Source organism: Scleropages formosus, chromosome 3, assembly GCF_900964775.1.
Source record: "Scleropages formosus chromosome 3, fSclFor1.1, whole genome shotgun sequence".
NCBI classification, from domain to species: domain Eukaryota; kingdom Metazoa; phylum Chordata; class Actinopteri; order Osteoglossiformes; family Osteoglossidae; genus Scleropages; species Scleropages formosus.
The window spans coordinates 19,720,010-19,747,871 of record NC_041808.1 but is presented as its reverse complement, the minus strand read 5'-3'; the positions used below and the strand labels follow the sequence as shown (position 1 = coordinate 19,747,871).

The 27,862-nt window shown below is 47.0% G+C and overlaps 1 protein-coding gene and 1 long non-coding RNA gene across 5 annotated transcripts in view; one reads left to right on the top strand and one right to left on the bottom strand.

The window, feature by feature from the left end:
* Positions 1-3,843: 3,843 nt before the first annotated feature.
* The window catches only part of ppp2r3a (protein phosphatase 2, regulatory subunit B'', alpha), a 59,424-nt gene continuing 35,405 nt past the window's right edge, over positions 3,844-27,862 (bottom strand). For 2 of the 4 annotated variants that reach the window (XM_018753628.2, XM_018753629.2), the window contains exons 3-14: positions 12,948-13,220; positions 12,648-12,751; positions 12,440-12,542; positions 11,943-12,017; positions 10,792-10,878; positions 10,427-10,583; positions 10,256-10,304; positions 9,834-9,923; positions 9,233-9,408; positions 8,618-8,736; positions 8,217-8,323; positions 3,844-7,164 (exon numbers count right to left, since the gene is read on the bottom strand). In XM_018753628.2, coding sequence (XP_018609144.1) covers positions 7,068-7,164; positions 8,217-8,323; positions 8,618-8,736; positions 9,233-9,408; positions 9,834-9,923; positions 10,256-10,304; positions 10,427-10,583; positions 10,792-10,878; positions 11,943-12,017; positions 12,440-12,542; positions 12,648-12,751; positions 12,948-13,220 — 1,437 coding nt within the window. In that variant the 3' untranslated portion in view covers positions 3,844-7,067. Of the gene's footprint in view, positions 7,165-8,216; positions 8,324-8,617; positions 8,737-9,232; positions 9,409-9,833; positions 9,924-10,255; positions 10,305-10,426; positions 10,584-10,791; positions 10,879-11,942; positions 12,018-12,439; positions 12,543-12,647; positions 12,752-12,947; positions 13,221-16,247; positions 16,638-27,862 lie in introns of those variants that run through there. The other 2 variants (XM_018753631.2, XM_018753630.1) reach the window with 2 other exon arrangements.
* On the top strand, positions 16,641-21,228 carry LOC108935208 (uncharacterized). The gene is made up of 3 exons (XR_001966189.2): positions 16,641-16,963; positions 19,932-20,031; positions 20,566-21,228. It is a non-coding gene; the product is annotated as an uncharacterized LOC108935208 (long non-coding RNA).

The following is a 27,862-nucleotide window of genomic DNA, read 5'->3' as shown; positions in this document are numbered from 1 at the left end:
GTAAATCGGGGACCACCTGTATATATAAACATTTACGTTACATTGCTGGGTTCTATAGCTGCAAAACTCTAGATGCAGATTTCTGTATAGACTGCAAAATAATTATTTTCCTGCTTGCATTCACTCCTGACAGTTTGAGCGGATTTTAGATGCTCTGTAAATAACAAAAGCGTGGCCCGCTTTTCCAAAATCCGAGCACTTCTAAATTAGAAATCCTTTCGAGTAAGGAATTTTAATTTAGCTGCCAAGGAGACGTTTTTATCCGAAGGATCGAACAAATGTTCTTGATCGCCTTAACTACCTTTCAGCCTGCTGCTCTTTGCCACCGTTTGGGTTCCGGCCCCAGGGGAGCGCAGAAAACAAAAGTGCCTTTTCAGACGGTTCCGCGACATGATCAGAACCCTTAAGCCACACCGGAGAGAAAGGCACGAAGAGGGCAGGAGAGACCGAAAGCACAACTTTGACTGTAACCGAGAATTCGCGTCAGGAGGACACCCTCACGTGAGGCTGAGAGTTCATCCATGGAGAGGAAGACTCGAAAACACCTAAACGAGGTCGTCTAGAGTCAAACCCAGGCTCCCATGGCCACCTTCTCCCAGGTGAGCTTTGGTGAAGCTGTGAGATGTTTGATTTCCCCTCACAGTGCCATCTGTGGGGAGCCCTAGGCCTCGACAGGCTTCTGGAAGGCAACCGTGAAAGGACGCAGCAGGGACTCGAACCCGCTCCGGCAAGACGCTCACAGCTTCAACGTGGTGGAAAAGGAAGCACCGCGAGCAAGAACTGCACGTGTGGGGACTTTCGACAGAAGACCGAGCTTCCCGGACCCACTTGGCGTTGAGCTCTTCGCGACGCAAACTCACAGCTTGCTCGGAACGGAAAAACTCTGTCCGAGTTCTGCATTACTGGAGCGCAGAGCTGCGGCGAGTCGAGAAGTTCTCCTGCGGACAACCCCGTTGCGCTTCCTCACAGCAGGGTGCGGAATGCCACCCTCTGCCAATCCCACGAACGTGGGAGCCTGGTCCCGCCCGGCGTTGGGTTCAGGTTCCAAGCCGCTCGTTCAGGGGATACAGAGAGAGGACTTCTCTTAGGATGTGAACTTATAGCCTCTGTGCTCGGGATTGAGCCCGAACTCCTCCCTCATCTGCACTTTTTTCAGGGGAAAAACAGCTCTGAAACCAAAATGTCTGCGCTCTTCAAAATACTCTTTCCATTACTCATCCACTGGCGTTGCTGCGGACGAAATAAATCACAGATCTCATCGAGCGGGGAAGCAAAGGGTCTTCCGATGTAAATGAAGCCAACTGGGTGATTTTATAGGCGCAGGAAGTGGAGAGCGCCCCCTGCAGGCGACGCGCTAAACTAAATGAAGAAAACCAAACAAAAAAAAAAAAACCCTACAACAGTAACAGAGGAAAAGAGGATATTTCTAAACACAAAAACTTTGAGATCTCCACACTTTTTGTTTGTTCCCTGTAAATAGTAACTGTGCGTGTTTATTGCTTTGGGTCCTTTGCTTTTCTTTCCTACCCCTTATCGCGCGGCATCCAAAGTGACTTCAAGGAAGATGTGTGGGATGTGGTGCCGATGGGCATTGCTTTTCTGCAGCTCCGCTAACTTCTCCTGTCTCCGTCCAGATTTACACACACACACACAGAGTCCGAAACCACTTGTTCCAAGCAGGGTTGCGGCGAGCCGGAGCCAAACCTGGCAACACAGGGTGTAAGGCTGGAGGGGGAGGGGACACACCCAGGACGGGACGCCAGTCCAACACAAGGCACCCCAAGCAGGACTTGAACCCCAGACCCACCAGAGAGCAGGCACAGGCCGATCCTGCTGCGCCTCCCCCCCCCCCCCCCAGATTTATACGAGATGTTCAAAATGTTTCTCAAAACACAGAGGAAACCCAACAAACAGGGTCACGACGACTGTACGAGTTTTGCTTTATTGTGTCATCTTTGTCTGTTATCTGTCATCGCACGCTGTCGTGAACTGAAACAGTTCTCGCTGATACACTTCTCTTCTCGACCATAAAGACCGCGGGCAATGAAGCGACATAAAAATCCAGCAACAGCTTGAAATATTCTTTACTGACAGTAATTATTTGCTTTGACATGAGAAAAAGAAAGAGGGTGCGGAACATTGCTCAGAGCGCCAAGGAGCTCCGTTTCGATTTCTGCGAAAACACAGCGAGTGACAGCGAGTGACCAGCAAGTGACCGTCGCAAAGTAGTGCAACATCTCTGTCAAGAGTCATTACTACAGACGTTGCATCCGCGTTGGTCACGTCGTCGCACGCAGACCGGTTCACTCAAAGGAGCATTCGGTAAATACTGCCATGGTGATACCACCTTACTGCAACAACACATGCAGTGTTACATAACCAAATTTACACTAATTTTGCAAGGCCTAAAAACTAAGCACACTGGGGCACCTGGAGGGCCGGCCAACGCGCATAACCCAGTCAAAAATGGCTCGGCCCAAAATGGGAACGTGGAGCCTCGTAAAAAACGTGGAAAGTGGAGGGTGGCGGTTGGGCACGATGCCACTCAAATGGCAGGCATGAGCGGCACAGACCTAGATGAAGAGAGGAAATTGGCTCTGGGCACGTGGAACATCACCCGTCCGGTGGAGAAGGAGCTTGAGCTGGTGCAGGAGGTTCAGCAGTGCCGGATGGATGCGGTTGGTCTCCGTTCTACATGCGTCATGGGTTCTGGAAGCAAATGTGATCGGAGTGGTCGCCATCCTGCCTGGATTTTATCCTCAGGAAAGGCCCCGTCTGGGTGTCGAGGTTCTCACGGGGGCCCTGCCGAGAGCTGTGCGGCTGGAGTTCTTCTCAGTGGGTGAGCAGGTTGCCTCAAAATGTGGCTGATGGTGGGAGAGAGGAAAACTCTTCTTTGTCCACACACGTGAAGTAGCGGTTCAGAGTACTCGGCCTTCTCGGAGAAGGCGCCACTTTGAGACTCCGTAGCACTGCAGCGGGGCTTCAGTGGCCACAGCGGCAACGATGGAGACACCTGGGTGTCGCATCCGAATCCTAGCACTTGCTGGCGGACGCCAGAGCCGAGGGAAGCTGGTGAGCTGAAGGAGGAGGCTTTCCGAGGAATACTTTCTGGGTGATCTCTCCAGCAGGCCTAGAAGCCCACTATGAGTGTTGTTGCAAAAGCAAAAGCGTGGAAATTGCAGGAGGTAGGAGAGACCATGGAGAAAAACTGATGGATGGGATCACAGTTGCAGAAACAAAGCATTCTGGACCTGAGGAGGGGAAGGTGTGACCCTGCCTGTGGCTTGAAGATGAGCGCAGGGAAGAAGGGCAGAGTGCCTGACAGCAGGGTCAAAGCACCCAGGTACGAGCTGGAGCGCCCCACCATAGCAGAAGAGGCCTGCCAATGCGAGCAGACTCCAACGCTCCGCTCCGGGTGCAAGCGGGCATCCTCAGCTATACGGCGACGTAGGAGGAGGCCCAAGCGATAAGGCTGTTAGCGCTCCGGCCCCTTCAGCGCTCTCCAGAAGCCTTGGGACCTACACCGCCTGGGTGGGGCGCTCAGTCAGTCCGACCACGTTCATCCCGCACTGGCACAACTTGGGCAAGCCGATGATCCAAGAAGTTCTTTCGAGTCCGGTCCCCGAGTCCGGTCCCGTTAATCAGGAACGCCTCTCATTGAGATCACCTTTGGATGGGTTGAAGAGCTTGACGGAGCAGTCGACTCAGGGACTTGGTCCCGCGGTAATCTGACCGTGGAAAAATCTGAATATGCGCCTCTGTCCCGAATGGTTTAGCGTTAATTGCTCTGTTCCTTCATTGCGTACGTATACGTGTCACAGAGACAGACACCAAAGCGCAGGTTTAAAATGAATTTATTTGTCACAATGTTAAAAGAAGAATAAGGCATGCGAACACAAGCACGATCTCATTACGCACAGAATTTCACAACGGGAGCCGACTCAGCATGTCGGTTTGCCTACAAGAGCTAATAACCCGCGTGCAAACCACGTGGAACTCCGGCAGGACTCGGTGGGCGCGGCGGGAGCCGGGACGGCGGGGGTCAGTGCAGTGGGGTCGGCGTAGCGCGAGTCAGATTTCAGCAGTTGCATCATAGCTACGGTAGCTGCCTCACTCAGATATTTCGACTTGCATAGAATGAGGATATTAGTGTAAAACATCAACTGAAATAGAACAGTTTCAACCTCCAGTTTCAATTCAACATCTTGATCAAACGACCCGTTCTAAGTCATCCTTACAGCAGTTATATTGCTTTACATCAGCTGACATGAAGTGCTGGTCAAGGACACAAATTTCCTCAAAATGTCCAGTTGATTGTCTTCGTACAGTGAATTCACGGAGAGAATTCCTTAGAAAACCACCTTTTTGAAGCTTAACGCACAGAACATAACACTGGCAGCAATAATAACAACGTCGTTTAAAAAACCCAGTGCCACTCAGTGGCAGAACAGATCACTTGGAAGAATAAAATAAAAAGAGATTTACAGTGGTTACAGGAAGGATTAAAAACAAACTGAGTACAGAAGGAACTATACACTGCACATAACACCGCAAAATATTTTACATTAATTACAAGAAAAGGCCAGCCAAGAGTTGTATATATTGCGTGTGTCCAGTACGGCTGAGAACTTCCTACATGGAGCAGTCAGCCCAGCGCAAGTGTCTGGAAACAGGTTCAGTGTGAGCCCGGCACCACGCGAGGACGTTAACCGCGGTCCGATTGTACCGCAACGGCACCGGACGTCCCTCGTTTTTAAAAGCGCAGCTGAGTGCGGGTGTTTCGATAGACGAACAGTGCCACGGTACAGGAGACCACCTGCAGCAAAACTGGTCAAGTCTGTCCTCATAAGAGGGATATTAACAGTACCTCTAGACCAAGACTTCCTTTTCACAGTTGATCCACACGGAAACTCCTCCAGAAATATTTCACTTTGCTTTCCTGAAATCTCTTTAACGATAAGCAACAGAGAACTGAACACATTCTCCAATGCTGTATGTCCTACATTTATTTATTTTTTTTTTAAGTTTGGATTTCACTGTCATCTCGAGTACGGTCAAATTAAGTAAAGACACGTATCTATCATTTGGAAATTGCAGACTTTCTTTAAGACCATAAGACAAAACACAGATTTGAACTTTACATTAATTCAGTCTCCATAAACAAACTTCAGTTTAACACAAAATTACTGGTTTAGCAGTTGGAAGCATAACTTTGTCAAATTAAATCTCCGCTACCCAGTGGCACCAGTCCTTGGGATTACCTTACTTTAGATACTGTAACCTGTCAGTCGCCACTGGCTGATTTTTACCTTCACTACGAAGTGAGAAACGATACTATTTTGCAACTAGTTTTTAATAGTTTGAGTTGTCTCTTTCAAAGTATTGTTAATAAACATGGCGAGTTAAAATTCTCTACAGTTATCACACTTGCAAAGCAAGGCTTTTTTGCTTTTAGAGGCACATTTAAATTGCCCCGTGCTTAAAATTAGTGGTAATAATGAACCGGAATACAGCTGGTCCCCTGCTTACGAACTTAACTGGGATCAAGAGTTGGTTCATTACTCAGAAAGTTTGCAAGTCACATATAACAAAGTGGGTGAGAGGCTTGTCAACAATTCTGTATGCAGCTACCTGTGTAATGCGAGTCGGCAAAAGTGGTGATTTCGGACTAATTGAGTGCCGCCACAGAATAACGTGTCTATATCTGCATTTCTCTGCCTATTGGCAAAGTGTGGTTTTGTGCGCCGAGTTGTACGTTGCTTTGGAAAAAAGGGTCTGCTAAACGAATAAAGGTAAATGTTTAGGTCAGAAACCCGGAAAGCTTCTTGGCAGCTTGCGCACAGCCCTGGGCATTTTGAGGCTTATTTACGACACAGCGTTAATAGGAAAGCCGTAAAGAAGCGTGCCCAGAGCTGCACCAGGCTGTTTGTCATCATCTGCGGCTCCGGGCTCCTTTTTTCACCCCACACATCACAGGAAATTCACTAAGCACAATAACAACAAATAAAAGTATAATTACAAAATGATGCAAGCTTTATGTTATTTACTTCTGAAGTGTAGACAACTGCGCATCAAACCTTTACGTTAAAATGGTAGGTGTAGAAGACAGGGGACCATCTACAGCTCCTTCGCCGGTTGTTTTCTTCTCAGCTCTTGAAAAATGAAAGGTGGTACTGTTCATGATAACTATCTGCCAGTAAGGTTCTGGTGCACAAATTGGAACGCTAGTTCTGGGTATTGGCGAAAAAACAAATACTAAATGCTTCTCAAAATATCTGCAATGACTAAAAGTTTGTTATTCGAAAGTTCATAAGGCGAGGACCCGCTGTACTGTATTTTTTACCATGTGTCACCACATGAGGCCACTAGGGTGTGCAACAGAGCAAACAAGTTTTCACACACAGAATCACCTGGTGACAATGAAAAATACTCAAGTCCTCACAATTCAAACTCTGTATGACATGCTGAAAGAAAAAAAAAAAAACCCTTATGATTTTTTAACCGACCACTTAAATTTTTTGGACATTTAAAAACAGCAGTACATCTACTTATGAGTGAAATGTCTCACAATGTAATATTATAGATAAAATAGTAATTTCTTACATAATTTAAAAATACTGATTATATGTTGCAGGTTCAGATTCTATCGAAAAATTAACAAAAACCGTAATGTCTCTAAAGCATTCCCTGAAGTGTCATGTAGAAACTGTGTGGATGTCCTACGCTTAAACATTAAATCTGCTGATAATCTGATAAAAAAAAAAAAAAAAAAAAAAAAAAAAAAAAAAAAATTAACAAAAAGAACAAATGAGGAAAAAAAACAACAAAAAGAAATCCAGATCTAAATGTTAAGACATATTGCACAAAACAGCATTTTGGTTTCGAAGCAATTCTATTGCACACGCACACACACGTGCAAACAATGTCTTTTAAAGTGTAGAAAAAAGCAATTCCCCTCTGGAGAATAAAAGAAATATAGCTTAGAACTAGGCATTCTTCCCTTTTTTGCAGACATCGGTATTGCTGGCAGCAGCAACGGGGAGAGGGGTAAACAGTGGGCACAAGGCTCATGCTGACAAATCAGATATGACCAGTTTGTCCATCTTGTTTCCTATCTCTGCTGGGACAGCGAGCTCATCGGATTCATAGTCGTCATCAAAGGACCTGGCAGTAAAGACAAGAAAAATATGAACTCTCATAGAATTAAACACTCATTCTAACTGCCGGTACTGAACCCCTGAACTAGGAAATCGTACCTAGCACATGTATTCAGTAAGAATGCCAAAAGCAAGTACTGAGTAGCAGCATAAAACCCCGTAACAAATACAAATGCCAAAGCCCTACATCGAATATCAGTGACTGAGCCTTTGCACCAAGAGTCAACGACAAACTCTGTACATATGGCAGTAACAAAGCCGTGTGCTGAGCAACATTGGTAAACGCACACAATAAGTACCAGTACCAGTCCCCTATACCGAGTACTGAGTCCTCCTCTTACAAGAACAACTGGGTTTGAAAGTCTGTTTGAAGGTCGATTTGATTGTAAATGCAGCCACTACACTACAATCAATAAAATCTTAATAATACTGACCTAAAGCTTAACAAAACAGACGAAGCTATAAGGAATCAAACATGTGGTGTATAACTTTTTGTTTATTTATTTACTGTAATTTCCATCAAGTACTCATCCTATGCAGGTTTGCTGTGTTGAGAGCCTACCCTGGGAACATGAAGCATGAGGCATGATAAACTGTGGACAGGATTTCAGTCTGTCACAGGACTCTTATTTTATTATTTTTAAATAACTTGAAACCACATGCGCAACATTCGTCAGCATCTGGCCACTTTCACTTTGTTTTATTATGTATACGTTAACAGAAGTGTAACAACAGATGATTTACTGTATTTGTTGAGTGTATTATGTAAAAATCTCAGCTATAACAGCTAATTAAAAAATATGCTGCAACACTATTATTATATTAATAGTAACAACTTTATGCTAAATTAAAATTAAACCTAATTTAAAATGAAAACTGACAAGTGAAGAAAACGTAGTTCAAAAAGTACATAAACAACAAAAATGTGTTTTTGAAAATTTGCATCTCAAACTTCCGTAGCACCCTTATTTAATCCTGGCATCAAGTACAGTACTGGAAGATGGTGCTGGATGTAAGTTCATGCTGTACTCATGCAGAGCATTGTGCTGTGTCGCTCACCCCTCTTGCAGCTGATCGTTGGCCGTCTCCTCTGCTACCAGCACCTCGTATTCCTCTAAAGCATACTTGTCCCAGTCAGAGGGCTCCGGACCTTCACTCTCCAAATCCTGAAATAGCACGAAACAGCAGTCGTCACCCAGTGTCATCACCCAGTGTCATCCCTAACACCGCTCTGAGCATGGCCTAAAGAAGTATTGCACTGTATTACACTTACAGTGTCACATTGGTGCAACCTTACAGTGAGGTTGAGAAAACAGCCTTTATTTATGACCCATCATAATTTATGAGTTACTAAAATGCTGAATGAGTTTGCAGCTGATAAAACTGGGAATCATTCCTATAAAAACTCAAAGGCAAGGAAAAGCTGTAATGACAAGAACAGACTATTTTCCCGCTCTCACCTTCTGCACTGCAAAAGGATCTCTTTGCTCATGGTCCAGATACTTCTCCAGGTTAAAGAAGGTGTCGTAGAATATGTGTGCCATTCTGCATCGCTTCAGGTCATGGAGGGTTATTTTCCCTGCACAAAGAGCCACCATAAACACCAGCGCACGCGTCCTGATGCACAGGAGACCAGTGGTCACGGCAATGCAGGCGATGGCAAAGGTGAAAATTTCAGACACACGTTACATTTTTAAGTTAATGTAAAAGTTGCAGGAAGCCAAGTAAGAAGGCAGGAAAGATGACTGAGATTCCTTCCACCTTATTTTGCATAGCAAGGTCTTTGATCAGTTGGACACTTGTGAGGCTGTGCGGGGAATTGGGCGAAGGACTCCTTTCAATGAAGGCAGCAGTGTGAAGAGTGAAAATAGCCTAGTGACTCTCAGTATACATGCTGGAGGTGGAGGTGTATGTTCCTGCAGTGACACCTCCCAGTGAAAGCCTCGGTGTCAGGCTTTGATGCAGAGACTTTGGAAATGAGCAGCAGAACAGCCGGTTCTAAACATGTAGAGAAAAGAAAAGGCACTAGTTCTGGCGGACAGACTAGACATGGGGCAATGACAATGCCAACTAACCTTGGCACTCGGGCTTGACCAAGTCTAGCATCTGGCACAGCAGGTCATGGAAAGGTAACGGTTCGATGCCCATAGCCTCCATGCGCTCGCACTGCTCCTGGTAGAAGTACTCCAGCTCGTACATAGACAGAACCCCATCCCCATCCAGGTCCATGCAGCGAAACCAGTACTCCACGCTGTGGGGTTGGACACAGTAGCACAGTTGAGGCAGATAAATGGCATAAACAAAGTGGAGCAGCTGCATGCCTGTGATCCCAGTTATGCAGTCATTAAAATCTCATCACCAGATGAATTGGGTTACAATGAGCACTAGATGCCATGTCTACTACAGCACTCCTGAAACGGCAAGTTGTATGCAAGGAGCACTGCGGGCCACAAACAACACACACAGCTAATGCTGTGTGATTTACGTTATTCTACAGATGTTGCTTGCAACAGTTAGTGTGTATTATGGTTGCCTTAGACTACAGCAGTCGCTTGGTATGAAGGTGTATGCAAGGGAGACTGCATGTAGAGTACAGTTCGGTACTGACACTGTTTCATGAGGTCAAACTGTGTTTGTGTTAGAGAACCCATCTGGAGATAATGTGTGTGTGTTTACCTGGTTGGGTTCTTCTTGTCCTCTTCAGAAATGAGAAACCACACAAAGTCAGCGTAGCTCATCCTGCCTTCCCTTTGAACAGAATTTCCTCTGAAAATAGCAATGAAAAACCTTCAGATTTTGGAACATTCAACATATATATTAAAAAAAAAAAACCAAGAAAAAAAAATTTTAAAAGCTACCCTGAACATGACTGAGAACTCGTAACTGTGGTACTTGGCATCTTACAGAACAACCTTTTACAGGATTGTAATCGGCCTGGTCAAAGCGTCAAAGTGCTTCTGGCAGTGCTTATTAGACACCTTCATGAACATGCTTCAGGAATAAAGATGTCAAGATGCATTACTTTCCTAACCTCACTTCATTTGCTGTGATCTTTATCATCTACTCTTTGACGTTACAGTTCAGTGTGTCACACTCACCTGGTGACGGCTCCAGAAAACAGACGCTCTATTATTCTGTTTGAGGAGGCTGTCACGAAAGAAAAATAGCACAAAGACACAGAAAGTAAAGTGTACGTCTTCTTGGTGACACAGTCCGCGTGCGGAACACCTCTCAGCCCTCAGGAGTCAGCCCACACGTGCTCCACTCACCGTGGTCATTATACCTGGCCAGGTCCTTGGCATCGATGAAGAGGTCGTGATCTGTGTCTAGCTCCCAGAATTTACAGTAAATGACGTAAAAGTGCTCATAGGAGAAGTAGTCCGTTATCTGATTGATGTCATCTTCCTCCTCCAGCAGGGCTAGGGTCTGCCGAGACAAAATACTGCGAACTTCAAAACCGACAACAACTCACATTTAATCTCAGACCACACACAACCTACAATGTTAGACTTCAAGTGTTTAAACACATGGACTCTTTAGTGGGACAATTCAGGTCAAGTAAATTGCGTGTTGGAGACATGAACCTGCTGCCTTCAGAGGGCAACTCCAGCCCATAGAGGAAGTGAAAACGCACCTGCAGGAAATTGCTTCTGCGCAGCTCTGTCATTGAGATCCGTCCTGTCCAGGAGCGGTTAACTGTGTAGAATATCCTCTGGATCACCTGCCACCCAGCGGGAAAAGGAGTCATGATGGTTTTAGCCAGGTGGGCACATGGGCAGCACCATGCGCATTCCTTTTTAAGTGCAACTACCCAACAGGACAGAGGCCCTGTGTCATGTACAGTGTGAGCAACTTAAAGGCCATTATCTCTGCAAAAATATCATGTATTTCAGCCAATACAAAGTCCATCCTCTAGAACACATAGCTTTTCAAGGATCGGTCAACGGTGTTGACGCTATAGACAACTGGATATTTTGTTAAATCACTTTGCAGAAAGGGATTTTCATTATTTTTTCATGGAACTCACAAAGCTAAGACCATTCCATCTAACCCCAGTTTTCCATACACAATTGCAGCTGTGCACACTTTGTACCAAACCATAAGGGCACGACAGGCCAACTGAGAACTTGGCTTCCACACTTTGAAAGCCCAGGTAACAGCAGACCCTCCTAAATTCTAGGCTGACTGATTTAATAAAAATCAAACCGACAGTTGCGGAAGAGATTGAAAAATACATTAATGGACAGAAGCATGTACACAGTACACAGTGTGGAGCTGATACAGCCACGGCTCCCAGTAGCTCCTAAGTCCACCCCAGTCCACCTCCACCCCTCGAGATTCAGAAGGAGAGGTGTGGCTCTTTTGACCGGAGGAAGGGACCAAATATGGGCACGCGTGTGCCGGCTGCTCCGGCCTGCTGGGGGAGTCATACTTTCCGTGATGTCAGTTTGCTGACTTTTGCCAACACGTGGTCACTGCTGTCCAGCACATTGTTGGATCCTCTGCTTTTCCCATCTCTCTGCCTCACCTTCTTCTTCCCAGCTCACAAGCAGCTCCAGTTTCATGTAACCCCTACTCTGCCCTTACCTCCTTAGTTTTTTGTGTCAAAAAGTACTGTCGGTTGAATTGACAATAGCTCTTCTCTGGGACACTGGGAAGTAATGAGCTTCAGTAAAAAGATTTTCAAGGGCAAAGTTGAAATATGGGGAAGAAATGTACTGGCAGAGCCACATCACCTGTCACAAAGAAAAATATTGTATATGAGAGTCAAAAGCATTGACCTACCGTGGTAATGTACCGGGAATGAAATTCAGGGGCATCCTTTAAGAAAGTCAACCCTGGGTGTGTGTCCACTATGTCCTGGAATTTTGGGCAGACAGCATCATGCGGTGACACAAAACACTCACAGCTGATATCGTGTGTGACAAACGCAGAGGACGGATGCTGAATTGACATTACGTGTGATAAATAGAAGACGGACTGTGACAAAACGCATCATGTGTGGCACACTGATGATGAACGTGACACATTACATCTCTGACAAGCACAACCTGTCAACATGTGTAAGAAGGTCAAATGTGGTAATAGCTTGTAAGAATGATATTCAAGTATGGTACAAAACCACGCAAAACATATAAACTTCATGAAACTCTGCATGACACGATTATGTGAAACCTACAAAAATCCATGATTAAGGCACGGAACACGTACAGTGTTTTGCACAGAGTACTTTGTTCAGGGTATGCTGGCTGTTACATGTGTAATAGGTGCCTGGGTCATACCTGTAACAGTGGGATGAAGTCCTCCTGTTCCAAGTAGCTGCAGCCTGGCTTGGCCAGCAAGTAAACAAACTTTGACGCGTCATCATAGCAGCTATGTAACAACCTTCAGTGAGAAAGGAACAAGGGACCATAATGACGGCTGGCGCCGCAGATACAAAGCAACAGTGGCGGTTTGGGTCACTTGAGAACCCTGCAGAAGAGCACTTACTTCCTCCACATAGCGATGAAAGAGTGGACCGACACAAACCCTGTTCGTTCTCCCCCTGCGCAGTTGAACATGGGGGCCTTCCAGTAGAGCGGGCAGCCGCATGCCTGCAAATAAGAGGGAATAAATCGTATTCTTCGGAGCCCACTTTTGTATCGCTGAAGCCCAGCCATTGCCAGCTCGAACGGGTGGTCTCGATGCCGCTATTATGAACGCAGTCTGCCTATAAGGGTCTTCGAGATCATATCTGTGCCCCAGCAACACAGCCAATGTGGAAACTGTTAGAGCACAAAGACGACGCACCTTAGCGACCTTCCCCATTTCGTAAATATCAGCTTTCTCCTCTTCAAACTCAGTGAAGGCCGCCTCAATTTTGGCAATGGCTTCGTCAAAGTTGGCACTGCCGCTGGGAAGTCCCTTGGGAAAGTAGAAGCGTGGAATGTTTATGGAGACGGGCGAGGGCGCCACCGGAACCTTGCTAACAGGAGGGGTGGGTGGACGCGGGGTGGGGGTGGATGACCCTGGCGCTGGGGCTGGAGGTGGGGTTCCTGGCTTCTTCTCCGGTTTGTTTTGGATCTAGTGACAAGAAAACAAAATGAAGAAAGAGAGGATACCCGATGTATCATATATACATTACTTGTCAAGGGTGTGAAAGGTCACAAAAGTCTAAATCAGCTGTAGGTTTGTTAACTATTACAGCAGTTACACCAGCAGTTGCCCCGCCTCCTCGTCGTGCCATACGGCCTGCATTGCCCTCATTGCCTGCGAACAAATGAAACGACACATGTGGTTCCCCGACAGACTGATCCAGTGGGCACGGTCCCATACTTCACACACACACACACACACACACACACACACACACACACACACACACACACACACAGGCTGAAGCCGCTTGTTCCAAGGGGGGTTGCGGCAAACCGGTGCCTAACCTGGCAACACAGGGCGTAAGGCTGGAGGGGGTGGGGACAAGCCCAGGATGGGACACCAGTCTGTCGCAAGGCACCCCAAGCAGGATTCGAACCCCAGACCCACCAGAGAGCAGGAACAGGCCAAACCTGCTGTGCCACCATGCCCCCTATATCTGCTTTTTTGGGGCAAAATAAGCTGAATTCCAGAACCTTGTGCCTTGTCATCAGGGAGCTGAGAAAGTTTGTTTGACCACTTTCCACCACGCCCCCCCATAATTCACAGGAAATTGTAAATACCTTCCTCTGCGAACAGTGCAACATGTCATGTCTTTATATAATTTCATAAATATAGCCATGTGTTATGGTGATTTTGGCGTTTAAAGTCAGGGTCAGGGTGACATTCACATTTCAGCGAGTGAAAAACAGCAACCCCAAAAGCATGTCACTATTTCATTGTGCTGTTCCTTCTGCTACTCTTATACAAGTGTCCCAGAGAAGAAAGTCCTGTGCAATTACTGGGGACAATTTGTGGGATGCACACAGCCACATGGCGAGGACAGACGTTTCCCAAAACTCAGATTAAGGTTTTTCTTGAAACAAACCAACGAGGAAAAAAGTGGTAACAAAGTGCTTAAGACAGAAATAAGACAAACTTAAAGGGTTATTTTAAAACAAAACAATAGAATAAAATTACTTCTGATTATTTTCAGCAAAAAAAAAAAAAAAAAAAAAACCATAGAAAGAACTCAGGGTGCCGAGCTCACCCCTCCCCGTGGGACAGTCCCATCTCTGGTCCACAGAAAACCTGGTTCTGCTTTGACATCATGCTATACGCTTCCTGAAGCATTTGTGGAACATCGAATCACCATTAGATGCCTCCAGCTTAACAAGTGTGGGTTGGGGCCTGATGTCCGGGAACCCAGAACCACACGTTCTCTCATACCTGATGAGGCTGAATGGTGTAAAAACAGTGACGAAATCAAACCTAAAAATCTCAGAAATTCTACCCTTGAGCAAAGTACACACACACACATTTTCAGAACCGCTTGTCCCATACAGGGTCACGGGGGAACCGGAGCCTACCCGGTAACACAGGGCGTAAGGCCGGAGGGGCAGGGGACACACCCAGGACGGGACGCCAGTCCGTCGCAAGGCACCCCAAGCGGGACTCGAACCCCAGACCCACCGGAGAGCAGGACTGCGGTCCAACCCACTGCGCCACCGCACCCCCTTGAGCAAAGTACTTACCCTCAAATTGCTCCAGTAAAATTACCCACCTGTACGAATGGGTAAATAATTGTAACCTTAACATTTGTTCCGGTAACAGACACACTTTTCTCCAAAGCGACTTAAAGTGAACACAACATAGTGTTTTGGCTGATTGCAATGTTAGATACACTACTTACAGTCAATCACTCTTCTAGACACTCTGAAAAATGTAACACACTCTCTCACCACACACGCACACGCACACGCACACGCACAATAAGGGCAATTTAGAGTGATCAATTCACCTAAAACACGTCTCTGGACTGTGGGAGGAAACCAGAGCACCCGGCGGAAACACACACAAATATGGGGAGAACATACAAACTCCACACAGATTAAGCAAGGCTCGAACTCATGCCCTCCGATACCGTCCAGGCATTTCGAAAACTTCCACATTTACAGAGACGTTTAAAACTTCAACATTGTACCCAGGACGCAAGGAATAGCGAGGTACTACAATGTGATGAGGGGCAAAATAAAGAAATCTCATATAAGACAAACCGGCTCAGATTCAAAGTTCGCAACCGGAGCTTGCGTGAATTGCTTTATCCCCCCCCACATAACTTCGAGAGAGCAGGGCGCGTAAGTGTTGAAGTAACGTGGAGCACAAAAATGAAACGTGAAGCATCCTATGGCTGAAAAGAGGACAAATCAAAGGCGGGTTAACTTAGTCAAAGCGACACAAGTCGTTTCGGGGGGGTCAGTGAGGCCTGTGTTAATGTTCCTCTAAGTAGATGAAGTAGATGAGGATCCTGTAAGTGGAAGGCTCTTTCTAGAGCAAGCTCAAAAATACACCATTGCTACAAGTGCTGTCTGGGGCTTTTTGATGCTTGGGTCACGAATCCCTGAACTCAACGCTTGCAGAATTTGCAACGTTTTCTACGGTTGCTATTCGGATTGCAAACGTGCAGCTCCCGAGGCCCCGCACCTGGAAGCAAAATGAGAAAATAAAGCGTAAATGCACACCTTGCACAGGACGCCTTTCTCAGCGCTGCCAGAGTTCATGCGCTGACAACCAGTAAGAGCAGCGATGCTGCTGACGCCTATTGCTTTATGCTCCTCGCCTTCTTCCAAGCACCGTAACAGCAAGAGAGGCGCACAGTAGCTATTCCGTAACAGCTGAAGGGACGTGCCTCACCGAAAGGACATTTCCGCAACTACCACAATCCAGCAGGCTTTAAGGCCCCCTGCAAACATAACACTAGGGTTTGCTAATATACAGTAGAGTCAACCAGTGGACGCTTGGACACAGGGACACCTGAATATGACTCCCTTCCACCACCCAGGATCCTGCCAGCCACGCTCATTCCAGAACTGTAATCCTGGCCCTGGGGGTCTATTATTAGATCTGTCGGTATCTGCTGCGGAGCACCCGAGCCTCCTGCGGCCCCCTGCGGCCCCCGCGGTCCGCGGCACCGACCTGTGTCTGCTGGAAGGACTTGAGCCTCTTCTTGAAGCGTGAGGGCAGGACAAAGTCACAGCCCCGGGCCAGGAAGGCCAGCTCCCCCCTTAGGTCAGGGTCCCTCCTCAGAGACGTCTCCTTAATCATCATGCTGGTGGTGGGATCAAGGCCCACTCTGCTGCTCACAGCCAGGCCCACACGGCTCCGGGCGAAGCGAAATCCCCACTATCGTCCGTACCGCAGTAGTCGGCGAGGCAGTGGAACATCGCATCTAGATTGGGGGGAGACGTCACCCCCTTCCCCCGCCTTGCTTCCCAGCCCTTCCCGGGTTCCAGAAATGCAAATAATCTATCTCCTCAGCCACCAGCTCGCAGCTCTGCCCCGGAGCTCTGCGCTCCGAAACATGACCCGCAAGGGGCGTTCTGTAGGCACACACTGCCCAGCTGAACAGGAGGTGTGTGTGCGAGTGTGTGTGTGTGTGTGTGTGTGTGTGTGTGCGTGCGCGTGCCTGCCGCGCTGTAGGAAAGGGAGCATTCCACCCCCACCCTCAACTTTAATCTGCCATCTCCCAGAGTTGTTAGACCCATCACAGAACATGACTTTGTTTACAGCAAACTCCAGAAGCACAAGAGGGAAAGTTACAGAAGCGCATGTTTGGACAAGCAACAAGTGGCCCCTTTTGTGTCGCCGGAATTCAGTGCAAATGCAGCCTCCGCTACTGTGCTCTTCCGAAGGTAAGAAACCGTGCTGGTGCCATGGGTAACCGGCAAAAAAATAAAAAAATAAAAAATAAAAAAACAACGGATGCAACCTATGCATCAAGCTGTGTGAGAAGAATAAGAACCTGAGAAGAACTAGAGCTGCTTTTGAGGTCCACCTTAGTTCCGTTTCCCACGCAGGATCGCACTACCAGACTCAATCACACTAAAATTTCAGATCAAGTGCTAAGGGGCACGCTGCAGTGTCATGTCTAAAACCTATTAACGCGTTCCTAGTAAACGGTTTCATTCTGCAATAAAATATATAAGAGCCTATTTAAAACGATAGTGCTGCAGTGTCTGTAAAGATGAAGGGCAGCACAGTCTAATGTCAGCATTACCTTGTGTCAAGCGGCACCATGGTATTTCCTTCTATTTCCCCGAGGGCAGCAACCCAATGAACTTTCCTTGAGGGACCGTGAATGAGCGGTGCAGACATGCGGAGCGAAAAAACGGTTAAGCCTCCGTATGATTAGACGACAGAGCGACACAGCGGGTCAGAGTAGGTGCTGCGTCCTCACAGCTCCTGGGCTGTGGGCTTCGAATCCAGTGCAATCTGCGTGAAGGTTGCCAGTTTTTCCCTGCGTTTGCGCGGTTCTCTCCAGCTTTCCTCCGACAGTCTAAACACGGGTGAATCGGGGAAACTAAAACCGCCTAGTATTGTCAGCTGGACGCGACAAAGGCTTCTGCTAAATACAAGCGAATAAGTGTAACGATTCGATCGAGGAGCTCTGCATTACTTGCGAAGCCTGCCCCATCCACATTCTTCGCTGCATTATATAAATAACATTCCCTGGGAAGGAGGCCCGATGATATTTCAACGGTACATAGCAATCCCAGAACGCCACCCCCGTCTCCTACAGCTGTTTAGAGGATATCAAAGACACACGGGCTCCACAGCGGAGCGTCAGGGGCGTACTGACATTAAGAATGCCACGCCCTCCTTCCAACTGCTCGCTGCTCAGCTGTCCTTTCAGTTTCAAAACTGCAAAGCTGCACAACGGGAGCTGCTGTTGTACCCTTGACAAAGGTGGGCCGTCAGCTGATTTCCATCCGATATACGTTGCCAAAGACACTTTGAAATCACGTGTTCCGAGTTGGTTTGGATAAAAGCGCATCTTTAAAAAAAAAAAAAAAAAAAAAAAAATTTAAGTTTTTAGAAATGTGTGGAATAAGTTTTTTTTTTTTTTTTTTCTTTTTTTGCATTTTGTTGATTTCACATCACTTGCAAGACCTGCAAGAATGTGGTCGGGTGTGTAAGTAGGTAAGAGAAAAAATGATCCATTTATGTGACGTTTCCGCACTCCGGGACCGGGAGCTACATACACAGGACCATCGCTCGGATCCTGTGTGCAGCTCACCCTTTGCCCCACCTCTTCGTCGTGCCATACGGCCTGCATCGCCCTCATTGCCTGCGAACAAATGAAACGACACATGTGGTTCCCCGAGTTATTAATAGGGCTGCCGCCACGTTGCTCTCCGCACGCGCTACAACTCGCTGACGCTCCAGGGCCGAGGCACACATCCACACCGAGCCCATCCGTATCACACATTTAGTTTTATGAGTGCAGTATACAGTCAACACTTCTTTTCATCTTCTCACAATAATAATGTGCATCATTCTCTGGCCTTTGAAGCAGGCCTTTAAACTGAAGATGTGATGTTTGATACTCCTCCTGCGAAGGAAGACTCTTTCCTAGAGAGCTGCATGTTATTCCCTTCTTTCCATGGCAAAGCATTATGAATCACACAAAGAAACCCGCTGGCAAAAGTGAAACACACTGCACATTCTTTACACAAAACCATTTTACGTGAACTCCAAAATCATACGTATCATTTACCACATGGTGTCGAGCAACTAGCGCAGAAGTGCGCAACTGTGTAAAAATAAAACAGTGGCAAGAGGTAAGGTTACATGTGATGTGAGGATGAAAGCGTGAGTCATCACCAAGCTGAAACTGCAGGCGGAAGTCGTCCACCATGAACCGTGAAGTAAGCGACTCCCAGCGTTCAAAGTCACAAACAGTAAGCATGTAATTGTCCTCATTCTAGCAAACACTTTTTACGAGAGCAGACATTCCTTCATTCCGAAAAACACAGCCAAGGGAGCGCTCGTGTGTCCGTTACCGGCTCAGCTAGTGTTTACCATACCCACCCAGCACCCCCCCTACATTCTTCGTCCGTTTTAGTATCGACCGTAATCCTCGTTCAGGCGAGCTTCTTCGCTGCGGCGACCGCATCTGAGGGCACTCGGGTGGCAGCTGCAGAAGGTATAAATAGGAAAGGGGAACATACTCTGCCACCCCTGTGGCCCTCTCCCTTTCACAATGCTCCCAACACACGGTTCCTGAAGCTCACGAAGCTGTGTGCACCAGCAAAAAAGGAGAATGAGACCTATACCACGGGATCATACGTGCCAACCCATAGTTTAGGCTACAGGGCAGTTAGAGTGGGAAATGCAGTCTCATCAGTCCCAGTGCTCAGGCTCAGCCTGCGTGCGAAGCCCCCCAAAGTCTGAATGCTCTTTCTGTGCAGCTCAGTATCAAGCGCCACTGTCTCATGCGCTTGTCACACCGTAACTCAAAAGTGAAGCACGGCTTCGAAAGCCGAAATCCAACCCCAAACAGCTGTGGTTCTACCGCCGTGGGCTGTTCGCTCCTGCTGCAGCCGAGGATCGACGGCACAAGCCAACGCGTTACCCTGGCAGACGCTTTCCGACACCGTAAACCACACCTTGAGAAAATGAGCGGCATGAAAACATTATTTTCCCTTTAACATCTACGTGAGCCACGTTAAGCAAACGTACAGAGACAATACATGACATCGTGAGTTTGCCCTGTACCAGTCCCTATGTATTACGTGCTCTCTTCAACGCCTGGGCTGCTTGAACAAGGTGTACCACACCTGTGAGTTAAAGATACCAAAGGCAGCCTGCGCTCTACAGTGGCGGCAGATGAGAGCATGGAGGCGAAGCGTAGGGATGACGGCAGATGAGTCCATTGTCCTCGAGCGCGGTGGCAGCGGGGACACCCATCACCAGCACAGTGAGTATGGATTCCTACCGATTCCTTAAAATTGTGTTCCCTTCACTGAACTGGCAAAGGCAGCTTCTAAGAACAGTTTTGCTTTTGTTTCTCTCTAAATGAGTTTATGTTTTAAAGAGAAACGCTGGCAATTTGCAAGGAGAGAGTAAAACGAGAAACTCTCCAGGCCCACGACCGCCCCCCTCCTGGCCCTTGGGGTCCAGTCTATGGTGTTAGTGAGTGTGGTCTCTGCTGTGTTGTAAAACGATCCACAGAGATAAAGGTTCTAATTTGCAGTTTATTTCTGCAGCAGGCACCGGGCAGAGTTTGGGCACATGCACACATGCACGCAGAGCCACCTTTCACTCTGCTCTTTTGAAAATAGAAACACAGAATGCCATCACCATAGCGATAACCCTTCACCTGGACAGGAAGGGGCACTTTGGAATTTGAAGCTATGAAGCCCATTCTTATTTCAACACAAACCACAGACACTGTCAGCAGCAAAAGAAATAAATAAATAAAATCCCGTTACAAGTTCGTTTCTATTATTAGATGACGTCACCGGAAAAGCTGAAAGAATAGCTACGGCTGCAGATGTCTTCTAATTACGAGAAAGAAATCGAGGACTACTCTGACCAATAAAGATTACTGCGCAGGTTATACATTTGTTACTACAGAATTACTCGAAGATCCCACACATGCAATTCAGATACTCGGCCACTGGAGGAGGAGGCTGATCTTTCGCACCGTCCCGGACAGAGGTTCACGACACGACGTCAGCGGACGACGGAGAGGACCTGCGGCCTCATACACGTCTGAACTTATAAAGAACATCTCATGGGGCTGCCAGTTTTGACAACGTGTCCCCTGCCAATTCTTGACTATTTTCACCGGGGGCTTGGACACAAATACGGGAGGCATTTGCTGCAGAGCATTTTGTTAACTGGCAGTAAAACAAGTTGGCGAGTGGCGATTAAATTAACTGTAGTCTCTTCCACAGTGTTTACAGCTCATGGTTGCTTTTCCTGATCAATAACAAGATGATGAGTGCTGGACATGTTCATGGGCACGTGTGTGTTTAATTTCTTTTTTTTTTTTTTTTAAATATACTAGCTTATCCGGTGGTATATTAAAAATTAACTGCACTCAAGAATCACGCGTCCGCATCCAAACCTCTGCTTCTGTCGAGGTAACGGCCTTTTTTTAAACACTCTACCCCACACATCTATTCGGAGAAAATCAACTGATAAATTATGTTTACATTTATTAATCTAAAAAACTGAAATTAAAGTGCAACAGTGTATTTTTTATCATAACTACATGAAGACCTTTACAGAACTTACCCAAGAAATAAATCAAGGGATGTTTGCATTATTAAACTTTTTTAAAATTCTGACACAGAGGTTGGATTTACAAAAAAAAATCATACTTGCAGTCCCAGTTGCGTTTGCAAACCAAGAACGTAGTTCATATACATATAACACTGTACGCTTGTGCCCATAACACTGCTAATGGAAAATCTGAAAGGAATCATTTGAATCAAAGTAACTTGATACTTAAGAGGTTAAGAAAACTTAAGAGTTTTGAATTTCTAATTAACAATTAGTAAAGTTGCTGCACACAGCACTAACTGCTCTTCTCAGATCATTATCTTCCGGATACTACGGCACGGCACGGCACGGCACGGCACGGCACGAGACAGACAGACAGACGATAGACAGATAGATATTGAGCTTTGCCACTGCATACCAGCATTGTTCATCCAGTTTGTGTGCGTATACGTTGTCCTTTCTCAATGTCAGAATAACCAAGTTTCAGAATAATCATGGTAAATCACTTTTTAACGAGTGCTAAACAACGGCATTACTTTGACCCAAAGCAGTCCTTATTCTTCCTGCCTTACCATTCTATGTAATTATGGTTCATATGTGAGGTGACTCCATAACAGATCTGTTTCTCACACTGAAGTATGTCAATATCTCTAAGTCCAGGAGGCGTCAGCCGCCCGCAGGGAGGTGTCATTTCTGTCCGTCGTACCTGTGCGTGTGAGAGATGAAGCCAGGGTCTAAACCGTGGCCTGACGGATAAACCCTAAGGGCAGAGAGACCAGCAGGTTTGCAAAATATTGTGCATCGATTATTACCATCACTATTGGAGCCAATGCAGTACTTGTAGCATCAGGAATCAGAAATGCAAACAGAGGCTATTTAGAGCACAGGGGTGTCTGTTAACAAAGACAATTCTCCGCTCAATGTGCACTTTCACACTGTTGACACTAGATGACACTCTCTGTATCCTCTATGAGCGTGACAATGTTCTCACAAAGCACGCGACTCGGTTTGACAAGAGACGACCGACCTTTTGACCGTTTACAAATAACATGTACGTTTCATTCACTGGGGCTGTTCCAGAAATTCAAACAGATTTTTAAACCGATCCAGCTGCACTTGGGCTGCGCAACAGTTTTGGGGAGTTCCGTGTTAGACCAGGTGCTGTGTTTGGAGGCCCCATGTGTGCAACAAGAGATCTGTTCCTGCTTTTGAGTCGTAGAGGCCTAAAGACACTCCCAATGGCTGGCAAGTGAGATGATCTGCCAGGGAGTCGGCGGCTGCGGGGGACCACGATGATGAGGTTGCCATGTCCTGGAGCGGAACACGAGCGAATGTTGCTATTTCAGGTTGTTGCAAGAACCACAGCCAAAGGCATAAAAGCTATGACTCAGTTTTGGAAATGGCACACAAGACCTGCACAAAGTTGCAGAAACCCGTACAGAGGTAAGGACACCGGGTTCTGGACCCGAGGCGCCGTTCCCAGTTGTTGAACAACTCGGTATCATCTGGCTCTGTACTGGTAAGCCACAGCGCAGCATTTAATAGTAACATTAACAAAAATCTGCTCATCTGCCAAGTTCAGACGCCAAACTTTGACGCCCTCCAGAAGGCACTTGTAGCTGGAGAGGGCAGAAGCCGACCTCCTTTCCTGGCAGGAACTGCCTCTGGCCTCCATCCATCCCTCATCCAGGAGAGATGACAGGTAACTTCCAGACCGTGCCAGAATCCTCGTTGCGGGACACATCAGCACAGTGGGAAATTAAACTACTTTGCAAGTTGATATACACTAACAAATAAGGTATGAACATGTCTGTGTGTGTGTGTGAGCAGGGGCTCGTGCCTTGTGGCTTTATACCGCAAAGTGCAATAGTGAATGTCTGGAAAATCTGTCATCATCACACTCCTCTTAGCGTTTGGGAAAGGGAAAAGGGCGGTTCCAACATGTTTCTCTGGAACGTGAGGCCAACATTCACCCCATGTACCTGCAGGTTGTTATTCCGTTGCCAATAGCAACGCGTTCTTTTATGCACACAATAGGCGTTTATTCTTGTACTGGGGACATTTTAGAAATAGCAACAGGCTTCCCAGTTGTCATGGGGGCACTGTTGGCTGGAGTTTCGTGTGTGACTTCATTTCCTCTCAGAGCACGATGCTGGTGGCAATGATGTCATCCTCTGTTGACCCTGAGTAAACAACCTAAGAGCACAGCGCAATTACAGAACCCCTCCCCCACTCTCTGTGTTCAGCTCTGCCTGTATTTGGGCTCGACTGGAGTGCCTCCACTGGACGCCAGCGGGGTTGCTGCGTTGAGATCTCGCTGACTCATAAAATGGCCCCAAGGGGAATCATGTAGAAGGAGGAGAGAAACAACAAGGGAGGCAAGCGAGCCCCAGCAGGCTTTCCGCATGGGCCCGATCAGGGCTAGGGCGAGCAGTCGGCTCACCCACACCCCAAAAATCAGCCATGTCTCCGATTCTCTTCGACTCCTGCGCTAATAAGCCCCCATCGGCGACTTGGGAGTTCAACATGTTCCCCTGCTTAGTGTGACATCACTGCTGTCACAATCTAAGGCCTGCTGTTGGGAAACACTGAAGCACCCAGAGGGAAAACGGTCAGCAGACACCAGACAGTTTAACAGCAAATAAACAACAGTAATGACTGAATCTAAAAGCCACCAGTATAATTGTGCGGGACTTGATTCAAAGGTTTAATTACGCCACTGTCGCCTCCGCAGCCACACTGCCTCATGACGGGGGCATGGAGGCAATTTGATGATGCCGAAAACAAACAAGAAATCGGACACAAATCCTTTCTAAACAAGTCTGTTTCTGTCTGACTGTTTTTTTTTTTATGACTTTGTCTAATGATTTTCAATGACTGCGAGAGAATGCTGAAGGCAGTCTCCCCATATATACACACTGGTTTCCTGATGCCCAAGGGCTGCATGGTCTGGCTCTTTGCATGTGTTCCTGCTCCCAGTGAGGATCCACCTGGTCCACGGCAGCAGCAGCTGGGGCTCCTGTACCAAAAAGAGCACTGACGACTGGCCTCACATGCAGAACAGACAAATGCGTTTTGTCAGCAGACCCCATTCAGGCTTCCTGTCAATCAGTCCTCAGGTCCTTAAAGATACGAGACAGCCTTGGCAAAGAGGCGGAGGGACAGAAATCTGTGCAAGGCCACTGGCCTCGCCTCCACACCCGCATTTCACCCACAAGCGGATTTCTACACCATCTGCAACTCGGAGGCCCAGAGTCGTTGACATACTGATGGTGGTCCCTCGTTCTGTCTGTCACGCTATGAAACGTGGGGTTTGGGTAAAGAAGTGGCGAGGCCTTGAGCCTCCAGAGACGGCACCCCCGATTCCCTAGCCTGCACAAGCACAGAGACCACCTGCTGTTCAGTCTCGCTCTTGTCATTGGTCATTCAGATCAGCGGAGATGAATCCAGCTCTCTTGAGCTCACCTGAGTGGCCAGATAAAGTGGTGATAATTACACCCCCCGACTTGGCAGCGGTTGGAGGAGTATCCCAGCCCCTTGTTTATGACCGTGATTGACAGGTTGAGTTTAACTAGGGCAGCACTCCTGGCTCACTGCTCCTATTTGCATAGCGCACAGGAGCCAGGGTGGATCCGGTGGCAGGGAACTATTCCCGCGCCTGGCAAGGGCCCTTTTGGGACCACTGGCTCCACTTTCCCCCAGGCGACAGCCCGTCTCCAGCGGGATGCCGTAGTAAGCACGAGTCAACAGATTTAGCACTATCTTTCTTTTATCTGGGGAAAGCAAAATGATCATGTTAACACTCGCGGCACCAACAACCCCCGACCCCGTCACACGACGACCCGACGGTGCAGCAAAAGGACATAGACACAGCTGCTGCCTAACCACAAACCTGTCCTTAGATAACGCTGACGGAGAAAGTTACGAACGCAGTTTTTCAACTAGCCGCAGTATCCTGTTTTCTCATGGGTACTGGAATATTCCAGCCCGGCATCTGAACACAGGGACGCAGAGATTTCTTCCTGGGCAGGCTTCTAAATCCAGATGAAGCCTCTAGGTGCCAAGTATTTGTGATCAATAACAAGTGGAGGGAGAGTCTCTGCCCACAGACAGCAAAAAAGCGACAGGTGTTTGACAGCTGGTCTGGCAGGTAGTCGAATAGGTGATTGACTATGAGTTTGACAGGTGGTTGAAAAGTGTTTGACGGGCGATGACAATTCCTACAGGTTAAACTGTGGTCAGCGTTCTTGTACTTAATTTGGGTTTTCATTTAGGCGTGAAGCGAGGTACGTGTTTTCTCTAAAGAACGCGCGTATTAAAGTTAAACCCAGTGAATTGAAAAGCGATGATGAAAACGTTTCTGGTTCGCGTCTCAGAAGGGGGAACTGCAATTGTATCTGCAAGTACGTTATTTCAAGAACTTTAGCCAATACTTGGCACAGCAGTCTGCTCTGAGGCCAAACTCCCGAACTGTGGATTTGAATCTGGAGACAAACGTGGTTCAGTCTGTACAGTTTGCAGGTTCTCCTTTTGTTCGCATTGCTCTCCTTCCACAGTCCAAAGACATGCATTTCAAATAAATGGGTGACTCTAAACTGAGTGGTGGTTCCTGTGACCTAAGGACTGACCGTGGTGTCATGACGTGTCGCTCGTGCCCAGCATAGGCACAGCACTGCCCTGCCGGTCAGCCAGTTTGTATCTAAGTGCCAGACCTTGTAATCACTGGGATCTTTTGGTCCAGGATTAGACAGATTACACACACACACACACACACACACACACACACACACACACACACACAACTGAAACCGCTTGTCCCAAGTGGGGTCATGGCAAGCGGGGGCCTATCCGGGCAGCACAGGGCTGGGGGGACACACCCAGGACGGGACGCCAGTCCGTTGCAAGGCACCCCAAGCGGGATTCAAACCCCAGACCCACCAGAGAGCAGGGACAGGCCAAACCTGCTGCACCACCGTGCCCTCCTGATTAGACAGATTACACACACACACACACACACACTTTCAGAACCGCTTGTCCCTTACGGGGTCACGGGGAACCGGAGCCTACCCGGCAACACAGGGCATAAGGCCGGAGGGGGAAGGGGACACACCCAGGACGGGACGCCAGTCCGCCGCAAGGCACCCCAAGCGGGATTCAAACCCCAGACCCACCAGAGAGCAGGGACAGGCCAAACCTGCTGCACCACCGTGCCCTCCTGATTAGACAGATTAGTTACGTTTAAAACATTGGTTATTCATTTATTCATTTTGCTGATCGTTTTGTCCAAAACAATGTTGGATGTTAGTCTGCTTACAGTGATTTACCCGTACGTAATGTAATTTTTACTGGATCAAAACAAGGTAAGTATCTTGCTCTGGAGTACTACAGTGAGAGGTGTGATTCATACCAGGCTCCTCTGAGCACAAGGCAGCAGTTCCAACTACTGTGCTACCTGCTTTTATCATGGTGACATTGTGCAGCAAGAATTTATGTTCTTTTTGAGCAGTTTAATAATATTTATCTTACTTTTAAAGCACTTTTTGGATATGACAATCTAAGTACATCACATTTTAGATTTATTGGACTGATGCATTTCTAAATATTTTGATGGACTTTTCAAAGTTAAAAACATTTATCCACCACCCTGTCCCAATCCATGCCCACACCCTTTGGAACACTACATAAGGACCATTTCATACTTACCCTAACACCAGAAACAATCGCTTTTATGTGTTAGGCTTTCACCTGGTGCTCACTCTTCTCACAGATGTCCAGAAAATAGGATGATGTTGACAGCCAGCATAAGGTGAAACATAATAGCTGCCAAAAATCACTCTATAATGTGGTAATGTGCTCTGGGTCAGCGGTTATAACCTGCTATTGCACACACAGATACGTTCTCACAATCACTGAATGCAATCTTGGCACAGACCTCAGCATGTGACGTGACATTCACTGCCTTTAGAACACAAAGTCATTCTAAAGGAAGAACTTAAACCGGGGACAGCTGGTAGAGTAGTGGTTACAGCGGATGCCCTTAGCCCTAGAAGTCACTGGTTCGATTCCCAGCTGTAGTAGCCTTGAGCAACATACTTACCCTAAAGCTGTTCCACTAAAATTCACCCAGCTGTTTAAATGGGTAAATAACTGCAAGTAGCTTAACACTGTAAGTCACTTTGGAGAAAAGTGTCAAATAAATGTAAATGGCAAAACCAAAAACTTGTAGGTTCAGGTCTGTTTTACTGTTGAGCAATACACTAACCCTAAGTGCCACAGGTAAAGTCTAGCTATATAAGTTAAAAAATGGGTAACTGAACTGTTTAAGAAGAAATAACCCAGACTAGCCTTAGAAAATTTAATGTACATGACCCAAGAGCAAGACTGCAGGTGAAAATGAAAAAATTTTGATCATGCATAAGATTTACCCTCATTTTATGATTTAAGATTGACCCCGTTTATCTACCTTTCTAAGGCAGATTTTACTTGCAGCCTTAGGACTAAAATGATGTACACTGTTT